The sequence below is a fragment of the Panthera tigris genome, chromosome B1 (assembly GCF_018350195.1).
Source record: "Panthera tigris isolate Pti1 chromosome B1, P.tigris_Pti1_mat1.1, whole genome shotgun sequence".
Lineage (NCBI taxonomy): Eukaryota > Metazoa > Chordata > Mammalia > Carnivora > Felidae > Panthera > Panthera tigris.
This window is the reverse complement of record NC_056663.1, coordinates 48,436,768-48,454,026: the sequence shown is the minus strand read 5'-3', so window position 1 is coordinate 48,454,026 and position 17,259 is coordinate 48,436,768. Positions and strand designations below refer to the sequence as shown.

At 50.5% G+C, this 17,259-nt stretch overlaps 1 protein-coding gene across 2 annotated transcripts; it reads right to left on the bottom strand.

Annotated features, from left to right (window-relative positions):
- Window positions 1–2,911: 2,911 nt before the first annotated feature.
- RNF122 (ring finger protein 122) lies at window positions 2,912–16,441 on the bottom strand. Of its 2 annotated transcripts, none has more exons than XM_007097185.2 (6): window positions 16,250–16,441; window positions 11,406–11,562; window positions 6,161–6,206; window positions 5,603–5,644; window positions 4,310–4,392; window positions 2,912–4,034 (listed from the first exon to the last, which is right to left on the bottom strand). In XM_007097185.2, exons 1-6 carry the CDS (start codon window positions 16,272–16,274, stop codon window positions 3,920–3,922), a joined length of 468 nt encoding a protein of 155 aa, XP_007097247.2. In that variant the 5' UTR covers window positions 16,275–16,441; the 3' UTR covers window positions 2,912–3,919. The 2 variants fall into 2 exon arrangements, with proteins under 2 accessions (XP_007097247.2, XP_042839448.1); XM_042983514.1 differs by lacking the exon at window positions 16,250–16,441 and adding an exon at window positions 15,368–15,442.
- Between the last annotated feature and the right edge of the window lie 818 nt (window positions 16,442–17,259).

The following is a 17,259-nucleotide window of genomic DNA, read 5'->3' as shown; positions in this document are numbered from 1 at the left end:
AAGGGCATCCATGATGTTATTCTGACACCCAGAGACAGAAGAAGAGGGTAGAATGGAAGATACAGGCTGTTGGGGGAGGGGGGGGGAATGGCCAAAATGGGGAGGCAGAAAAGGCCCTAATGAGAATGGGCAAAGCCCCAGTGGGTAGAGGGTGACTTTGAGTTGGAATAGAAGACTTGACGGGAGAGAAACAGGAACAGTAAGCCTCCATTCTTCAAGGCAGCCATTGTCCCAATCTGTCAAAGTCTGGGATGTTCAAATTCTGCTCTGAGTTTCTCATTCCTATTTCAATTACCCATTTTGTGAATGGTGGATCGACGTATGATTCCTTAAAAGAAGTAATCTACCGTGGAGTTAAAAAAAAAATCCAGTCCTAGATAATGGTAATCACACAAATCACTTGACAGTAATCTGGGGTTTGTGTCTTCCATGAGGGCGTCTGCCCAGGAGCTCATAGCACCTGCTATTTTCAGAATCTTCATGGAGAGCAGTCAGCCTCCAAAGCTGTTTTTGGTCAGCAAATCCAACGCTGAACTTAGCTGTGCACAATCTGTGTAAGTATGAGTAGGCTACTTAGGTGCTTTTCTCAACACTCTTTTCCTAATCCCAAACTCAGAGGGGGTATATACAGAAAGGAAAGCAAAATGTATTTTATAAAAGAACACACTGAGGGGTAAGTGCTCGTTATCTTTCGATTGATTGGTGTTTGCTTTGCCACAGATCATTGGAGTTGGGATCCTGGTATATATGATTATCGCTCAGCTTCCTTCAGTTTTTTACTTTGTTTTTTGTTTGTTTGGGTTTAAGTAATCCCTATGCCCAACGTGGGGCTCAAATTTATAACCCCAAAATCAAGAGTTGCATGCTCTATCAACTGAGTCAGCCACGTTTTTAAAAACCCATGGTTTTTACTTTCTTTCTCTTCCTTCCTTCCTTTCCTTAGCGCAAGCCTGCTAAAATCAAGAGTCAGATGCTCAACCGACTGAGCCACCCAGGCACCCCTTTTTGCTCTTTGAAACACGTTTAAGATTCAAATTCTTTTTCAGCAGTGGGAGCAGTGCTATCTACATGTAGTTTCCTGTGAACATTTTGTGCAAGGAAGAAAAGCATTGGCTTAGCTTCCAAATGGTGCTCTGATCTTTTAAAAGCCTGATCCAAGGAACTTCAGGATTCTTACTCTATCAAGTCTCAGGTTCCAGTCCCACCTGGGACTGTCTCTCTCCCAGCCTTTCCCCACCTCAGCTTCACACTGACTCGCGTGCACTCTCTGACCCCCACAAGGCTGGTTAATCCCTGGGGTGCTTTTATCCAGGATAGTACCTCAGGATTCAGCTCATGTATCCCCTCCCCACGGGTGAGCTTGCTCACCCAAAACACACCGTTGCTTTCCCAACGCAAGGAATGTCTTGCCTTCCAGCACGTGGCAGTGTCTAGCCCAGGTGATCTGGACACATTGCGCTGAGAAACAAGACCACACTAATGACCATGAATTTGGGGCTGGGACTGTGACTGGTTACTGCCATTCCCGTCTGATCAGTGAGAACATAGTGCGTGTTCGCCGCTGCGCACCGTAGTACCACCTACCTAGCTCCGAGGCATTTTTACCCCGTCATTTTGACGTCAGGACAATGCCATTCAATTTTGTAAACACATTTTAGTCCCAACATTCTAATCAGAATATGCCAGCACTGGTAAATTCTCCCTAAGAGGAGGGGAGACGGCAAGGTAGGAGCATGTAGATGGTGAAGCCAACCTGTTAGACCACCTTTCCCCCCTCGTCCCAGACCTGCCTCCACCATAAGGCTGCAGCAGGAGCTAGAGGGAGGGTCTGTTTTGCTAAGGAAATACATTTATTCTGCACACTGAAACTGGCAGGACTAGAACGGGTGCCCGATGAGGAAAAGACCAGACTTTGTAGGGTTGGAAACAACAAGGAGGGGGCAGAGGCAGGGAGCAGGGGTTATGCCCAGTGTGGAGGAGGTCCTTGGGCAAAGGAGAGGTGCTGACAACCTCACGAGGACCGCCTCGGGTCTGTCAAGCACGAGCACCCGGTGTGCCGACAGCCTCCATGGCACAACTGCGGGGGAGGGAGGGGGTCACGCCTGCCCTTTAGGCCTGGCTCCTCTGGGTGCATGGGCGGCTCTTGCACATCCATGACCCACGGCTACATTAGACTTCGCTCAACAAATATTCCTACTGTGCCCAGGGCCTGCTCCCCTGGGACGACCATTGGCCACTGCCGTGTTCCACTGACAAGGGTCAACCGCGGCCCACCGGCTCCATGCTGTGATGCCCAAGAACATTGTTCACGGCCCTCATAATCCATTTTGCGTATCTGTTATTGGTTCCACGCTCCCTTGAGACACTGAGAGCAAAGCTGGAGGGTGTGGGTACAAGATCTGAGCGCACAGAGGGGCATACATTCGTTAATGCCAACACTTCTAGATGTGGGTTCAGTGGGTAGCATGTGTCCATAATGGTCAGCGAGTAGGCAAGAGAAAAGCTTAATAAGGGAAAGAGATCAAGCCTCTATGGTAGCAACCTTGACCTTTAGTTGTGCTAAGAGCACAATTGCTTGAATTAAACATAGGACGCTATTCAAGTCTTTGGAATTTCAGCATCCTGTCACACACTTGGGTGACATACATCAACTTTCTTTAAGCCTGCCTTTAGAATATTTTTAATCTGGTCTTAAAGTACACTGATGTGAGCCCTATGTTATATGGGTAATAACCTGATATCAGTTTTGTTTTTTTTTAAGAATTAGGAACCTTTGTGCACATAGTGTGCCCTGAGTATGGAGAAGCGAGAGGCGGGTAGAGAACTTGTTTCCTCTGCTGGCAGAAAAGGGCCAAGAGACACAGGCCACAACCACACGCAAAAAGAGAAACTTGTTATTAAATTTAATTTTCTTTAAATACATACCTTTCTCCCACCCTCACCTATTCTGTGGGGGGAGGAGGAGAGAGGAAACCCCACCCCCTCCATTCAGGGGATTCCATGTATAAAGCCTGAGATGGTGAGGATGAAGTATAAAAATACTATTTACAAAGGGGAAGAAGGTATCTGTTGCCACCTTAACCTTCAGACACCCCCATCCCCAGGCCCCTTTTGCTCCTTTAGAAAAAGCCCCTGGGAATTCATTTGAGTGTAAAATAAGCCCTTCCTCTGGAGGGGTACTATAACCCCAAAACGGAATAGGACGCTCTGAGATCAGCTGAGGAAGACAGTGAATGGATAGCACCTCAGATCCTAGCAGAGGGAAGGCATCTGCCCCCCATTACCCTGTGGTCAGCAGGCCTACAGGCCAAGCCTTTATTTCCATAGGCCCCATGTAAACATTGACTTTCCTTTTTCCGTGTCCCTGTTCTTCCTGATTTCCTACAGAGCCTCCCTCGCTTGCACTGGAGGCACTTGGTTCCTTGATGGTTCCTTCCTCCCCTTCTCCCCTTCCTGTGGAAGGAGCGAAGAGGGGAGGCAGGTTACAGGTGGGGCAGGGCCCATCTCCTCCCTTCTTCTAGGTCAGGGCAGCCAGTCCTCCTAAGGGGTGAACTCCAAGTTCTCGGCCAGATAGGGGTGGATTGCCTTCCCCAGCTTCCCCCACAGGGACAGGCAGGTAGACAGTCCGGTACCAGGATACAGCGTTCTTGATGGGTGACACCGCCAGTGCTGAGTAGCAGGTGCTGAGTAGCTGAAGTGCTCAGCAGCAGTGCTGAGTAGCTGAAGAAGGCTTCAGGAGGCAGAAAGGTGGGGCGACTCAGGCCTCCCCCTGATGGTGGGAGCCCAGCCCTGCATTACTGCCCCTTCAGGTAAGCACATCAGTCACCACCCACCAGTCTTGTTCACCCGTAGCTGTGCGGAGGGGCCAGGCACCCATGAGGCAAGCGGTCTTCTCCAGGCCTTGGTGTAGAGGCAGCATTCACACCAGCTCATCCAATAGGATTCCAATGCTCTGAGTGGCCTCTGAGGGCCCAGCAATGGGCTTGTTACACATAGGGCAGACACAGCGTACTTCTAGCCACTTCACCAGACACCTGTGGGCGGAAGAAGACCAGTTTTCCCCTAAGACCCCCAACCCGTTCCACGTGTCTCTCACTCAGAGAGCCCAGCTGCTTCTCCGAACAGCAACACCTCCATCCTTGCCCCGGTCCAACCCCTCCGGCTTGCCTGGTGTCCAGACAGGATGTCAGGCATCGCTGGCAAGGGACAGATGGGAGGGGGTAGGGATTACAGGTTCTCGAAGACGCTCCCTACTTATTCCTTTCAAAAGGTATCCCCTGGACACACGTCCCCCACGGTGGATACTTACTTCCGGTGAAAGGCATGTTGGCATGGGAGCACACCTAGCTCGTCCTTCCCCTTGAAGTCTTCCAGACAGACTGCACAGGTCTGCTGTGGGAAGAAAGGGAAGGTGTGAGAGGAGATTGGGGAAGAACCGCATTCACCCATCAGCTCATCCCCATCCAAGAAAACAAAGCTCTAACCCAGTTTCCTGATTAGCCACGGAAACTTGAGTCATAGGGTAGCCACTAACCACACCAGACTGTTCACAAGACCAAAGGAAGATGAAATTAAAGGTTTAGTTCCTCAGTTGCACTAGGTACATTTCAGCGGCTCGGTAACCACAATGTGGCCATGGTGGCTCCCATACTGGACAGGGCAGATATAGAACATTTCTATCATCACAGAAATTTCCATTGACCGTAAGTGTTCTAGAGGAGTATTTTTTAAACCTTTCTAGCCTAGTACATTTTGCAAGGAGGCATGCATCTATATCTAAAGGTAAAAATGGGGGTATAATGTTCAGTTCATATTCTTGGACTCTAGCTTTCTGTAATTCTGGACTAACTTCTTGATCACAGCTGAATTCTCCCTCTCAAGGAGGGCTCAGGGAACACTGAATTTGCTGAGATGTGATAGCACACATCAAAGAGGGATAAAATGAAGCATTCCTAGGCTGTCTCATGTCTCGCGATCCCCGTGGGTCCGCCTGGTGCCCAACCACCACAAACATCCTGTGCACAAGTGTCTGTGGTTATGGACAGAAGTCTTGAGAAAGTTAGATGATCTCATGGGCACAAGTAGGGAAGGAAGAGGCAACAGCCCACTCCTAAAGAGTCTGTGTTGATGGGACCCAAAGAGTGGCAGTATTGCTTGGGGCAGGGGACTGGAGAGCAAACAGGCAAGAATGGCAGGGCTAGATGCACTGGTCAGGTCCACAGTCTGCCAGGACAGAGTATATGTGTAAGGGTAAAAAGGGCCTTCTTTAGTGAAAAACCAAGACGGGAGACCTAGAAGCAGGGAAGGGTAGCTGGGATCTGGCGTGGAGAGGTAGACCCATCCTCCCCTTAAACATGATGCACAGCAGCCTTTCCGGGGCCACGTGTCCTCGCTCATTCCAACCCTTCCACGATCCTGTTATGTTTTCTGCCTGCGCCGGTTCCAGACATAATGAATTCCATACACGGATTACCTACTGGAATGAGTCACATTTATTTGGCCCAAGGAGATAAGTTCCTGAAAGGCCCTGGCTGAGAGCTGGAGAGGGTGCTGTCTGCCTTGCCAGCCAGGGCCCTCCTGCACCCTGGCCCAGGACACTTACCCCATATAACTGCAACTTCTTGGCATCACCTTTAAGCACCACCTGAAAAGGAGAGAGGAGGCATGGCGTCAGAAGAAGCCAAGCACAGGGGCCAGGTGCTATCATCCAGCCAAGGGAATCCCCAGCCCCGCACAGGCGTGTCTTCCTCTTCCTCTGGTGAAGGGGGAGGGCTTGGCCACTGCCTGGGCCGGGCCAGGCCAGACTCGAGGACGGTACAAAGCACTGGCCAGGGGGAGCCAGCAGGGAGGCCGAGGGGGTTCAGCTTGCTTGCTGCCTATCCTCTCTCTAGCAGGGCAGGTAGCAGAGAGGAAGTCTCACAGGAAGATGTAGCACTTGGGGCGCCTGGGTGGCTCAGTCGGTTAAGCGTCTGACTTCATCTCAGGTCATAATCTCACAGTCCGTGGGTTCAAGCCCCGCGTCGGGCTCTATGCTGACAGCTGGGAGCCTGGAGCCTGCTTCGGATTGTGTCTCCCTCCCCCACTCACCCTCTGTCTCTGTCTCTCAAAAATAAACATTGAAAAAAATGTTTTTAAAAGAAAGAAAGATGTAGCACTTTACCTCTTTATAGCCGTATCGCTCACTCTGTGCCTGGTTCCGGAGTTTGCTAGGGGAGAGAGAAAGGAGAGGTTACCATGCCTTTGTACAAATTAGAGCCATTCAGAGTGAGAGAGGCAGGCAGGCTGCGTGGGCCCTCTTCTGGGGGCGGAGAGGCTGCTCCTCAGAGGGGCGTCTTGTCCTGGAGAAGCCATGGAGTATGGTGTGGTTGGACCTGTGCAGGTCGCCCAGAGTTGATTAAGGACTCAGACTCTTACTCAGCCACAACAGCCTCAAAACTTACCATCCGGTCCCACAGATCGGGGAATTCTGGCAGAGCACATTCTGGCAGAATTATTCATTTGTACTCCCTGCTGTTTCCCAGAAAGTCAGTCTCCTCAGGCCCCCCAAGTCGAGAGGTCAACACTCCGCTTCCTGAGTATACAGAAGTTAGATATTCTTACAAGGGATCTTGCCATTAAGCCAGGGTAGCAGTGTAAGTGAGTCTCTGTTGACTCTGGGGAATTTTCCACCCAGGGGAACACTAATATTCTGAACCAAAGCACACTCTCCCCTTCACAGCACCTAGGCAAACACTGAGGATGCCCTCTTTGTTTTCTTCTCTTCAGTTTCCAGCTGGTGGCCTGCACACAACCTAACTCAATAGCCAAAACCCAGTGCGTTGTTACTAACGGCAATAACGCAGCGGTTGTATCGAGGACTTGATGTGCACCCATCCCTGTGTTACCATTTTCACATACTTTGTGAGAAACCCTCCTTTTTACAGATGAGGAAAATGGAGTCCAAAGAAGTAACTCGCCCAAACCTCCCGCTAGTTGGCAGCAAGAGGTGGATTTGAATCAGTCTATCAGAGCATAGGGCCTGAGCGCTTTAACAGTGTGGCCTGTTTTCGCCTATTAGGTGGGACACACCATCGTCCTGAGAAGGAGACCACATCCCTTGGGAAACACCCGATCTTCATCAACAAGCCTACAGCGAACGGCTAGGATCACGATTACGCAGTATTGATGCTTCTTTATTTGCAGGGAGAGAAACTGTCCAAATTAAGCAGGTGGCTCTGTGTCCTCCTATACTTGGGAGCCACATGGGGCTTTCTCTCCACTGAGCACTTCTGCCAGATCTGCGTTATTGGAAGGAAACATCAGAAACCCGTCAAGTTAGAATAGATGTGGCGGACGATGGCCTAAGGGCCACTTGTTCAATAGAGCCTATGAGCTAAGACTGATTTTTATTCTTAACTTTTTAAATGTTTATTTTTGAGAGAGAGAGAGAGAGAGAGCGCATGTGTGCACGTGATAATAATTAAATATTACATATTATCTGTGGCGGCTTTTGCACAGTAGAGTGGGGGTAATTAAGAAAGAGACTGTGTGACTTCCAAAGCCCCAAATGTTTGTCCTTTTGCAGAACAAGAAGGCTGACAGGAGTCAGAGGAAGCGAATCTCAAATCAGGAGCCTCAACGAGAAGGTAAGAAGGTGCCTGTGCCACAGGCACTGTGGAGAAGCTGAATAGAACAGCGGAAGGTGCGGAATGAGGGGCAGAGCAGAGCCATGCCCCAAGCACAGTCGGGGGGCAGATCTCGATCTGGCTCCCAGCTATCTCCACTGTTCCTAGCACAAGTCAGGGCCCTGGGAGGCCGGGTGCCTGGAGACTCTTAAGAACTCCAGTCCAGGGTCACCTGGCTGGCTCAGTGGTGGAGCATGTGACTCTCGATCTCAGGATTGGGAGTTTGAGCCCCATGTTGGATGTAGAGAGGACTTGAAAAAAATCTTAAGGGGCCTCTGGGTGGCTCAGTCCATTAAGCGTCTGACTCTTGGTTTCAGCTCAGGTCATGATCACGGTTTGGTTAGTTTGAGCCCCTCATTGGGCTCTGTGCTGACAGTGCGGAGCCTGCTTGGGATTCTCTCTCCCTCTCTCTCTCTGCCCCTCCCCCGCTCATGCTGTCTCTGTCTTCCTCAAAATAAATAAACTTAAAAAAAAAATAATAAAATCTTAAAAAAGAACTCCAGTCCAGGTTGACTCCTGCACCATAGGGCTAAGTCCCAGGGCAGCACATCCACTGGAGGGTCTCTGGTCATTGGAGGGTTGGGCCAAAGACCTAGCCAGGACTCCCACTGTTCCGTCCTTTACTCAGAGAACTCCTCAGTCCGGGAAAGCTTTTCAGATGCATGCATCTCTGTGCCCGCTTCCAAACAAGACGGGCGGTGCAGGGTGCATGCAAAGCTTCAACGAACAACTGTCACCTGGCTGACACTGAATGAAGCTGGGGAAGCAAAAAAGTGTTCTCACGGTCAAAGCGCTCACAGCCGCATTCTCAGGCAGTCACCGTCGCTGTCGCGGGGATGCCGAAGAGTAAATAAGGAAGTGGTGAGGGGCCTGCTTTTTAACCCCGAGAATGAGAGGATGCCACACATCCTTGGGGTCTCAACCACCTCACCTGCAACATGGCTCTATGCAGGTAGGGTGTGCCGTGCCTTTCTGCTTGCTGTGTCCTGGGATGCGCAGGGCGCCCCCTGTCCACCCTCACCCCCTGTGTCTGTCTGGCTCCACTTGATGGTCGCAGTCAAGGATCCTCCAGCAGCCTGGGTCTCAGAGCCCAGTACCACCAGAAGAGTGAAAGGCTGCAGACCCACCCCCTTCGCCCTGCATGCAGACTTTCCAGAACAGGAAGGTATACATTGTGATGAGACCCAATAAGGTTGCAAGGGAAACAAAGCAGAAAAGCAAAGCCCCTGGGACATCCCAGCAGAGGAGGCAGTGCCGGCTACTTTGGACAGGTGGCCCTCTCAGCTGTTGGGTGAGCAAAGCTACTAAAAATACTCCGATTTCAATGAGACCATTTCTAGCCACTGCCAGCGGGCTCTCCCTCACTGCTTTTCCCTTTTGGAGCAAACAATGCCACCAGGTCCTGAAAATAATTGCTCCTTTCCTGCCTATTTGTACTTCACTGGCCCCTCCATCCTGTGTAGGGCAGAGGTCAGCTCCTGGGGAACAGGGAAGAACGGGTGAGGGGAGCAGGGGAGAGGAGGCTGGCGTTGGCCAATGAGCTCACCAGGTGGAGAGTAGGGGTCATGGGCCTATTTTGGCTATGGAGGAAACTGAGAAGCGGGGAGAGGAAGTGGCTTCTGTGCCTGTGTGTCTTTCTATATATAGACACCCACAGGCTGCCACACAGCAGCGAGCCTCTGGAACCATGAAAGTCTGGGGTCAGCTGACTCTGGGCAGGCTGCAGGACAGAAGGTGGGGGTGACAGAAGGGGCAGATTACTGCGGAAGGGACAGGTGGCGCCAAGCGGCCCGCAGTCAGGAAAGCTTTTGGTATCATGTGGTTATGGCTCTGTTCTTCCACTCCAGCCAGACAAAAATAAATCAGCCCTATCTAGCTCCCCAGCCTGTCCTTCTGCAGGACCCCCATCTCGGGCCGTATGGGGGTGCTAAGGGATGCTGCAGCTGTTCCTTTTATTTCCATTCAAGGAGTGGGAACCCGACAGGGAAGGTGAACATATGGAATCTGAAAGACTCTAGCTAATGACCACTGGGCTAGCCCACCCCTGGATCTTCCTCGATATAGGACCTTGGGCAAATTCTTAACTGCCAGAGCATGAATTTCCTCATTTACAACGTGGGCTAATATAGAAACTGGAGGGGTGTTTCACAAAATGCCAACCATAGTGTGGCACAAAGAAGGCACTTGGTAAAGAAGAACTAAAACCCAAGGTCGCACGTATTAGTGGCAGAGTTAGGAAATGAACCCTGGTCACCCACATCCTGGCCCAGAGTGATTTTCTAGATTTTTCTTCACTTGACTGCCTTTGCAGCTTGTGTGTGTGTGTGTGTGTGTGTGTGTGTGTGTGTGTGTGTATACCAGAGCTGCTTTTGGAGACCCCTCCCCCAGTATCATATATAAACCTTTGGTATTTGGTATGTCTCCATCTTTAGTCCCTCGGGAACTGCATGAATTGCTCGGTATGGGGAGATGGGGGTGGCTGGTGGTCAGGAAGGCAGAGTGTTTGAGGAAGAAAACGTAGGCTTGGGGAAAGGGGAAGGGGTGGGGAGATGCTAGAAAACTGCCCTCACTCCCACTTATGCAAATGTTAGGCTCGGTTGTACAAGAGGGAAAATACACCACGATCTTCTCTGCATCAACTTTTAAGTGGAAAACTCCAGTCCCAGGAACTTTTTTAAAGTTCTGAGAAAGAAGAGGCCTAAAGTAGCTGACTGGGGGCACTGAGGGCCCTTCCCCTTTTTTAGAGGAAACTCTTGCTAGCCTTAGGAATAGAGACTGAGTGTCTGCCTCCCCCTAGCCCCTTCTCTGGGCAAAGCATTCAGACCCACCAAGACATCTCAGGAGGAAGCCAGAACTCCTCTGTCCCTCCTTTTAATGTAAAGGATTTAAGACTCCAGCTGCTGGCTACGTAGAGATTTCGTAAGGTGTGGTGGGGGTAGGGGGTGGTTATCACAATGGCCCTAAAGACCATTAGCATGTTCAGGGATGCTCAACATCCCCCAGTGTGCAGGACAGTCCCATACAATGAGGAACTGGCAATCCCAACAGTATGCCCTTGCCAGAAACACTACTTTCATTTCAACTCTAAATGCCAGTCATGCCCTAAATTTTTGGTAGAAAACCAGCCACCAATTCCCATGTCTTTCAACAGGAGGTGAAGAAACACCTCCCTGGCTAGCCCTGCCATGCTCAAGTCCTCCCCTGGATCTCCACGCAGTAAGAATAAGGGGCGTTTTTAGGGTTTTTCTCACTATCAAAAAAGAAGAGCTTACGAGGCAGACCACGCAGCTCTCCAGACATCAGCTTGCTAATATTAGCATCTGGATGGCTGACGGCAGGATTTCCCAGGAGGGCAGAGGAACATGCCGTTGGTGTAACCGATGCCCACCTATCCCCGGCCACCCAGAGGTTACGCGTGGGGAGTGGAGACACGGTTAAGGGATGACCAATGATATTACTTGGTCAGATAGTAATTCTAGGCCACCCTAGAATAACTGGCCAAGAGATGCGATGTAGCCCAACCAGTGGTGACCTTATATGCTCTGGGACAACTCCAGAGGCTGCTGAAAATAGAAACACCAGGCCTCAGGGGCCCAAGGAAGGACAGGCTGAGCCTTGTCCTCAAAGCAGGGGTCCCAGTGGGAAGTTAGGGACTGCTGTGGTAATCTCACTTGGCCCACCCTACCCCCCAGCCTCCTCTTCCTGGACTCTCTGCCCCAGGTCACCCAGGGTGCCACCCACCTGATAAAATAGCAGCAGAAGATGAGACTGAGCATGAAGACGAAGATGCCTGTGCCAAAGATGACCATGTAGATGTTGAGGGGAAGGTCTTGGAAACTGATGGGTGGCATTGAGCAGGACTTGTTGGTGCTAACCAGGCCCAGGCCACAAAAACACCCTGAAAAGAAAGGGAGAGGGAAAGCATTATAGTTGGAAATTGACCACTGGGGCTGATGGTACTCAGGTCAGGCAGGACGGACAGAGAAATGGCAGGCTCTGGGGTCCTAAACCTCTCTGATGCCAACACTTAAGTTTATAACCCAGCTCTGATACTGACTAGCTACGTTATCTTGGGTCACTCAGCGATCCGTGAAATGGGATACTACACACAGTACTTAAAACTGCATCCCCATCCAGGGGATCAAGGATTCAGCAAATGGGAAACTCGACTCCATCGCGTAGAAGCTCATTTAGTGCAGTAGCAGAATGAAGAGCCGTAGGTGAGAAAATGGGTACTTGGGTTCCAACACTGCCTCTCCCTAGAGAGGTGACCTTTAAGAACTTACTTATCTAAGCTTCACTTTGTCATTTAAAAACAAGCAAAATGCAGAGAGGACCCAAACTGGTGTAAGACATGTACTTTGTAAATTGCCAAGGTGCAGTTGCAAAGGTCATCTGTCATTATTAAGCCACCTGCTCCAGGAGACAGGCTGCACCAGGACCAGAATAGAAACTGTTCACCCTGAGGCTGGGCCAGTGTTCCAGAAAGAGATGGGGGGGGGGGGTGCAGCTTACTTTGGGCACCCTTCCCTTTCCTACTCAAAGCAGTGCCACAGTAGTACTGGCAGCCCCTGGAGCTTGTTAGAAATGCAAAATCTCCGGCCCACCCTGGACAGAATGAATCAGAATCTACATTTTAACAAGGTCCTCATCAGATTCCTATACCTGCAGCGGGGAAGCACTGACCAGCCACCAGATGCTTCCCCTTCTCACGTGACTCAGAGGGTAAATCCTGATTGGCTGACCAAGCATCCTCAGAGGGTAAATCCTGATTGGCTTATCAATCATCGTTGTCACCTGCCTCTTGCCAGAGTTTGGTGTTGAGGTAAGTATGTGACAGGGTTCTGGCCAAGGAAACAAAGACAAGTTCTGCCAGAGCAGGAAAGATTGGAATGGTGGCAGCCAAGTTAGAGCTGGAAAGAAAGCAGTTCAATATAAAGCCAATGGCCGAGGGTGGCGGAAGGGAGAGGGAAAGAAATGATTTATGTCCGTGAAATTGCTGGATTAACCAGTCCTGGGGCCACTCTCTATTTTGGGAGTACTCGTTCTGAGAATTAGTAAATGTTCTGTACTGTTTAACAGTAAGAAAAAAATATAGGATAGAAACAATAAGCTGGTGGAGTGTTTAGTCCTGCAACCAGGACAAAATATTATCGTGATCCAAAAGGCAAGAATAAAATTCTTAGATTTCAGAAAGTGAGGCGACGAGAAAACTAGAATCTTGCAATATCCCAAGCACATTCTCACGCTACCAATTTAATCTTTGTAATGCCACTGAGAAATTTACTTACCCTTTCTACAGGAAAAAAAGACTCAATCATTAAATAAATTGTCTAACGTCAAACAGCTAAGAAGGCTTGTTTCCAAAGACCTCTGTACCCAAGTCTTCAACATGGGTTTTAAGTACCTGCCTGACAGCTTGGTTAGAAGCCAGGACCCATTAATATACTTGGGAATTCTAGATTAAAATTACCAGTGCTACAATTCAGCAGAAGACTGGCTGAAAGGACCGGAAGTCGATTTTGACATCCTACATCTCATGCCTCAGTCATCCCCTAGATCAATCTAGTGATCATATAATGAGCCTCCCTTCAAACCTCTTTCAGATGTCGGGACCAGTTCTATTCCAAGTCCCCACCCCAGACCCTCATTGATGTCAAGTCCTTCCTCTACTTTAGCCCATGTGTGTGACATATCCTCCCACTCAGTTTCCATTATGTATTTCCCAGGCTCATGACTGGTTTTAAGTGCTGCTAAACATGCACGCACTGGGTCGCCTCAACCTCCACTGCTCATAGTTTTCCAGCATCCCCCAACATAGACCAGTCTCCTATTTCTTGTCCAACCTGTCCTCACCTGCCTCCATACCTTTGTTCATGAAACTTTCCCGGCCTGAAACTCCCCCTCCCTTCTGGACGCCCACCAAGCCTGGTCCTCATGATATTCCAGTGACCCCTCTCTTCCCTGAATTCTACAGTACTCACAGCCTCTACCACACATTCTGGCTCTTGAATACTTAGTATTGTGTTATGTTGCCCAAATATTCCAAGCATCAACTTAATTTAACTCGAACATCGATTATATGACAAGTACCATGATAGACGCGTAAGATAAAAAAAAATTAAAAAAGGAATCATGGGGTGATTTTACAGTGTAGGGATGAAGAGAACACAAAGGCTTCTGCCATACAAAGGGAGGCACGGCAATAGAGACGCAACTAGAATACTGGGATCAGAAATGACAAAGTCCTAATAAGCTCGAATACTCCCAAGTCTCAGGACAGCAACTTGGACTTTTGTAGCTCCTCCAGTGCCTAGCCTGGTGTTTGGCTTGCTTTCACTTAATTAGTTAGCAGATAAGTAACTCCTGATTTTTCAAGACAACCTGGTACCCTTGGCAAAAGCTCCCATCCCAAAGTAAGGAGAGTGATATTTGGGAAAGTTGCCCAGAAACTGCCCTCAGCTAATGAATGGCCAGCCAACCAACAAGTATTAATCGAGGGCTGATTTATGCACTGACCTAGACATTGTGGGAAAACAAAACGTAGAAGTAGTTCTTGTCCTGAAAGACTTTGTTGGAAAGATTAAATAATTAGCTCCTACCCTTATTATCCTCAACAAGAAGCCCTTGCTTCTGGGCTCCCTACCTCACTAACAACTGATGCACTAAGCAGGTCTAACCTCCGATCTGTCTTGGCTCTCCATGCACCTTTTAGGAGATGAATCCTGGTTACCTTTAGGGTCCCAGAGAACCCCATTTGGTTTCCTGTCCTGGGAAATTGTAGAGCACTGGCTATTACAGAGGATATGTATCTGCACTCTGGTCTCAAGTGGTCCTCTGATCAGTTTACCTTGACCATCTTACCTCTCCTAACAGACTTTCCCTGGGCTTCCAGGATGGAGTCAGTGAGCTTGGAACTTTATGTGAGAAAGAGTTGTAGGAGAGAAACACTTGTAAGGGCAGAATACCAACCCCAGAAAAGAGAGCCTCCAGATATTTTTCCACAAAGGGGCTGGGGGAAGGGAGTGCTTCCTCACTGGAGTCAAAACAGAGGATCTATCAGCCACTTTAAGAAGTGAAAAGAAAAAGAGCAAGTCTTCTGCTGGTCTAAAAACCCGATATGAAAATAGGAGCGCCAGAATAAAGTGCCAGCCACCTTGGTTCTTGCGAAGTCTCTGTTCCATTGTCTCAGCTGACCTATGAAAGCCTTGACATCAGAATGTCTCATCTCGGTGGTGTGCAGGCTGGGAGTTGGAATGACGTCAAGAGAAGGCTGGCCAAGAAAGATCGGTGGGTCTGGGAAATGCTTCCCCCTCCCAGCCGCCGGGAATCTTTCCCAGATGCTGGGATGCACCGTCCTTCCCCACCCCCCGTCCCTCAATGCCCGCCTATCACACACAGCTTGGTTCATTTTCAGGAAATTAGATCCTACCAGCAAGAGGAAGAGGGGGTTGGGGGACGTTCATACACATGCTGTCCAAACCCTGCCTTAAAACAAAAGCCACTTGAAATAATTAATCCAAGATCTGGCTGGGGTCTGCCCTCAAGAATGGATTTTTTTTTTTCTTTTTGTAACTACCCAGCCTACCACACTCAGAGATAAGGCCCCCTGCCCCCACACACCTCCTCCAGAAACTCCAAGCCTTGGGACTACGCAGTCAAAACACCAAAACCATTGGAACGTTAGTATCTAACACCAATACCTTTTAACTGAGTCGCTCAGAAAGACCCTCCTTTAAGATAGCTTGGGTGAGGAGTCAGAACCAACCTGTATCACCTGAAATACCAAAAAAAAAAAAAAAAAAAAAAGAAGAAGAAAAAAAAGCCTCAGGTGAGATGAATTTAGCATCATTCCAGGGCGGGTGGGTAGGGAATGGGGTGGAGGGGTGACTTAGGTAAGGGGGTGCGGCCACCACCACAGCTCAGAAGCTAGTACCACAGTGTGGCCTTGGGGCCAGAGAGCACGACTCCTGCTGGCCTAACTCTGCACCCAAAGGTACCCGGGCGCTGAGACATCTGCAAGGCTTTATCAATACAATAAAGGCACGCTCTTTAATCCGTCATCTTCCTCAAGCACAAAGCCCCCTAGCAGCCAGTGAGAAGCCAACAAAGGCACAGAGGAAGCCGCCTCCGCGCACCGTCCCGCACGCTGCATTGTATACATATTTAAAATAGCCTGCAAAGTTCCAGGCCGGGAACTTGAGCTCCCTCTAGGAGATCCCAGCCCGAGCGCGGATTTAATTCTCCTCCGACAACCACAACAAAGACCAGAGTTTGAGCGCACAAAGGCAAGGGAAGGGGGTAGAAGAGCTAAGGCGCCACACAAAGGCCGCGAACCCCTCGGCTCCCACGCCCCCCGCACGTTCAGAGACGTTCCGCCCCTGGAATTAAACCTGATTTTTTTGTTTCAAATTCCGCGCTGTGCAGAGCCTCGTTGGGCGCCAGGACGCCTGCTCGCCCGTCCCATTTCATGACAAACTTAGCTGAAGAGGAAGAACGAGCCCTCCGTCTGATCATAAGCCTTGCGCCCCTCCGCGTCTGCGGCCGGCCGGGCGTCCGCTCGCCCTCCCGCCCCGGGAACTCACCGTTACACCACTGGAATGGGTGCATCAATGAATTCTCGGCTGGCTTCCTCCGGCGAACGAACGCAGGCGGCCGGCGGGTAGGGCAGACGGGGTGGGCGCACCGGCTTTCGGGTCCGCAGGAGGGGCCGGTGCTGTCCGCGGCAGCCGCCTTTCTTCACAAGTCGAACGCCCTCCGGGGTGGTGGTGGGGGGGGGGGGGGTTCGGCTTGAATGGTTTCGGAGCAACAAAGAGGGAAAAGGGGAAAACAAACAAACAGAAAGTCCCCAGAATCAACGCACCGCCGAGGAAATGCAGGAAGGGCCCCCGAGCTGGGGGAGATGCAGGGCGCTACAGAACAGGGTGGGGGCCCGGTTCGCAGAGGAGGGAAAAGCTTCACCGGGAGCCTCGGCTCAGGATCCTTGGCGCGAAGGTGAGCCGCCAGGACTCCGAAACTGACACGGGCTGCGCACACCCCCCTCCCTTTTACTCCCCCCACCCCGCAAACTCCGCCCCCCGCCCGTCACCTGCCCTCGGGCCAATGAGAGTCTTCCTGCTGGCCCCGGGTATTATTTGCAGGCCCGCCCCCGTCCAAGGGGAGAGCATCTTTGCACAGTGGGCGCCTCCCCTTTCGCCTTCCCGGTCCTCGGGAAACTTAACTCTAAAGACAAGCAAGCTGCGCGGTGCGAAGCTTGGCGCAGGCGGGGGCCAGCCTCCTCCGCCGGGACCTGGAGGAAACCGAAGGATTAGTACCACATTGTTTTCCGCCTCCAGAGCTGTTACTGTTTAGTATTTCTATAGCTCTTTGAGAAGCCAGTTCTAGGGAGGGGTTACATTTCTGCTCCGAGGTCCAGGACTCGGTCCTGGCTGGTGGCTAGCAGCACGTTCCTTCGCTCACTGCTAAAGGGGGAACTGAAGCAAGAGGGTAAAGCAGATGAATTGCAAAAATGAGATCTGGAAAGAGGTCGGGTTGTCCTCTCATGTTTGGTCAGCCCCTCATTTTACAAACAAGGAGCCAAAGAGTAAGCTTAAGG

Coding starts and splice junctions, on each gene's coding strand:
- RNF122 (XM_007097185.2), bottom strand. CDS start 16,274: ATGCACCCATTCCAGTGGTGTAACG. Junction 4,393..5,602: donor AGAAGTTGCAGTTATATGGG/GTAAGTGTCCTG, acceptor TTCTTCCCACAG/CAGACCTGTGCAGTCTGTCT. Junction 4,035..4,309: donor CAACATGCCTTTCACCGGAA/GTAAGTATCCAC, acceptor TTCCGCCCACAG/GTGTCTGGTGAAGTGGCTAG.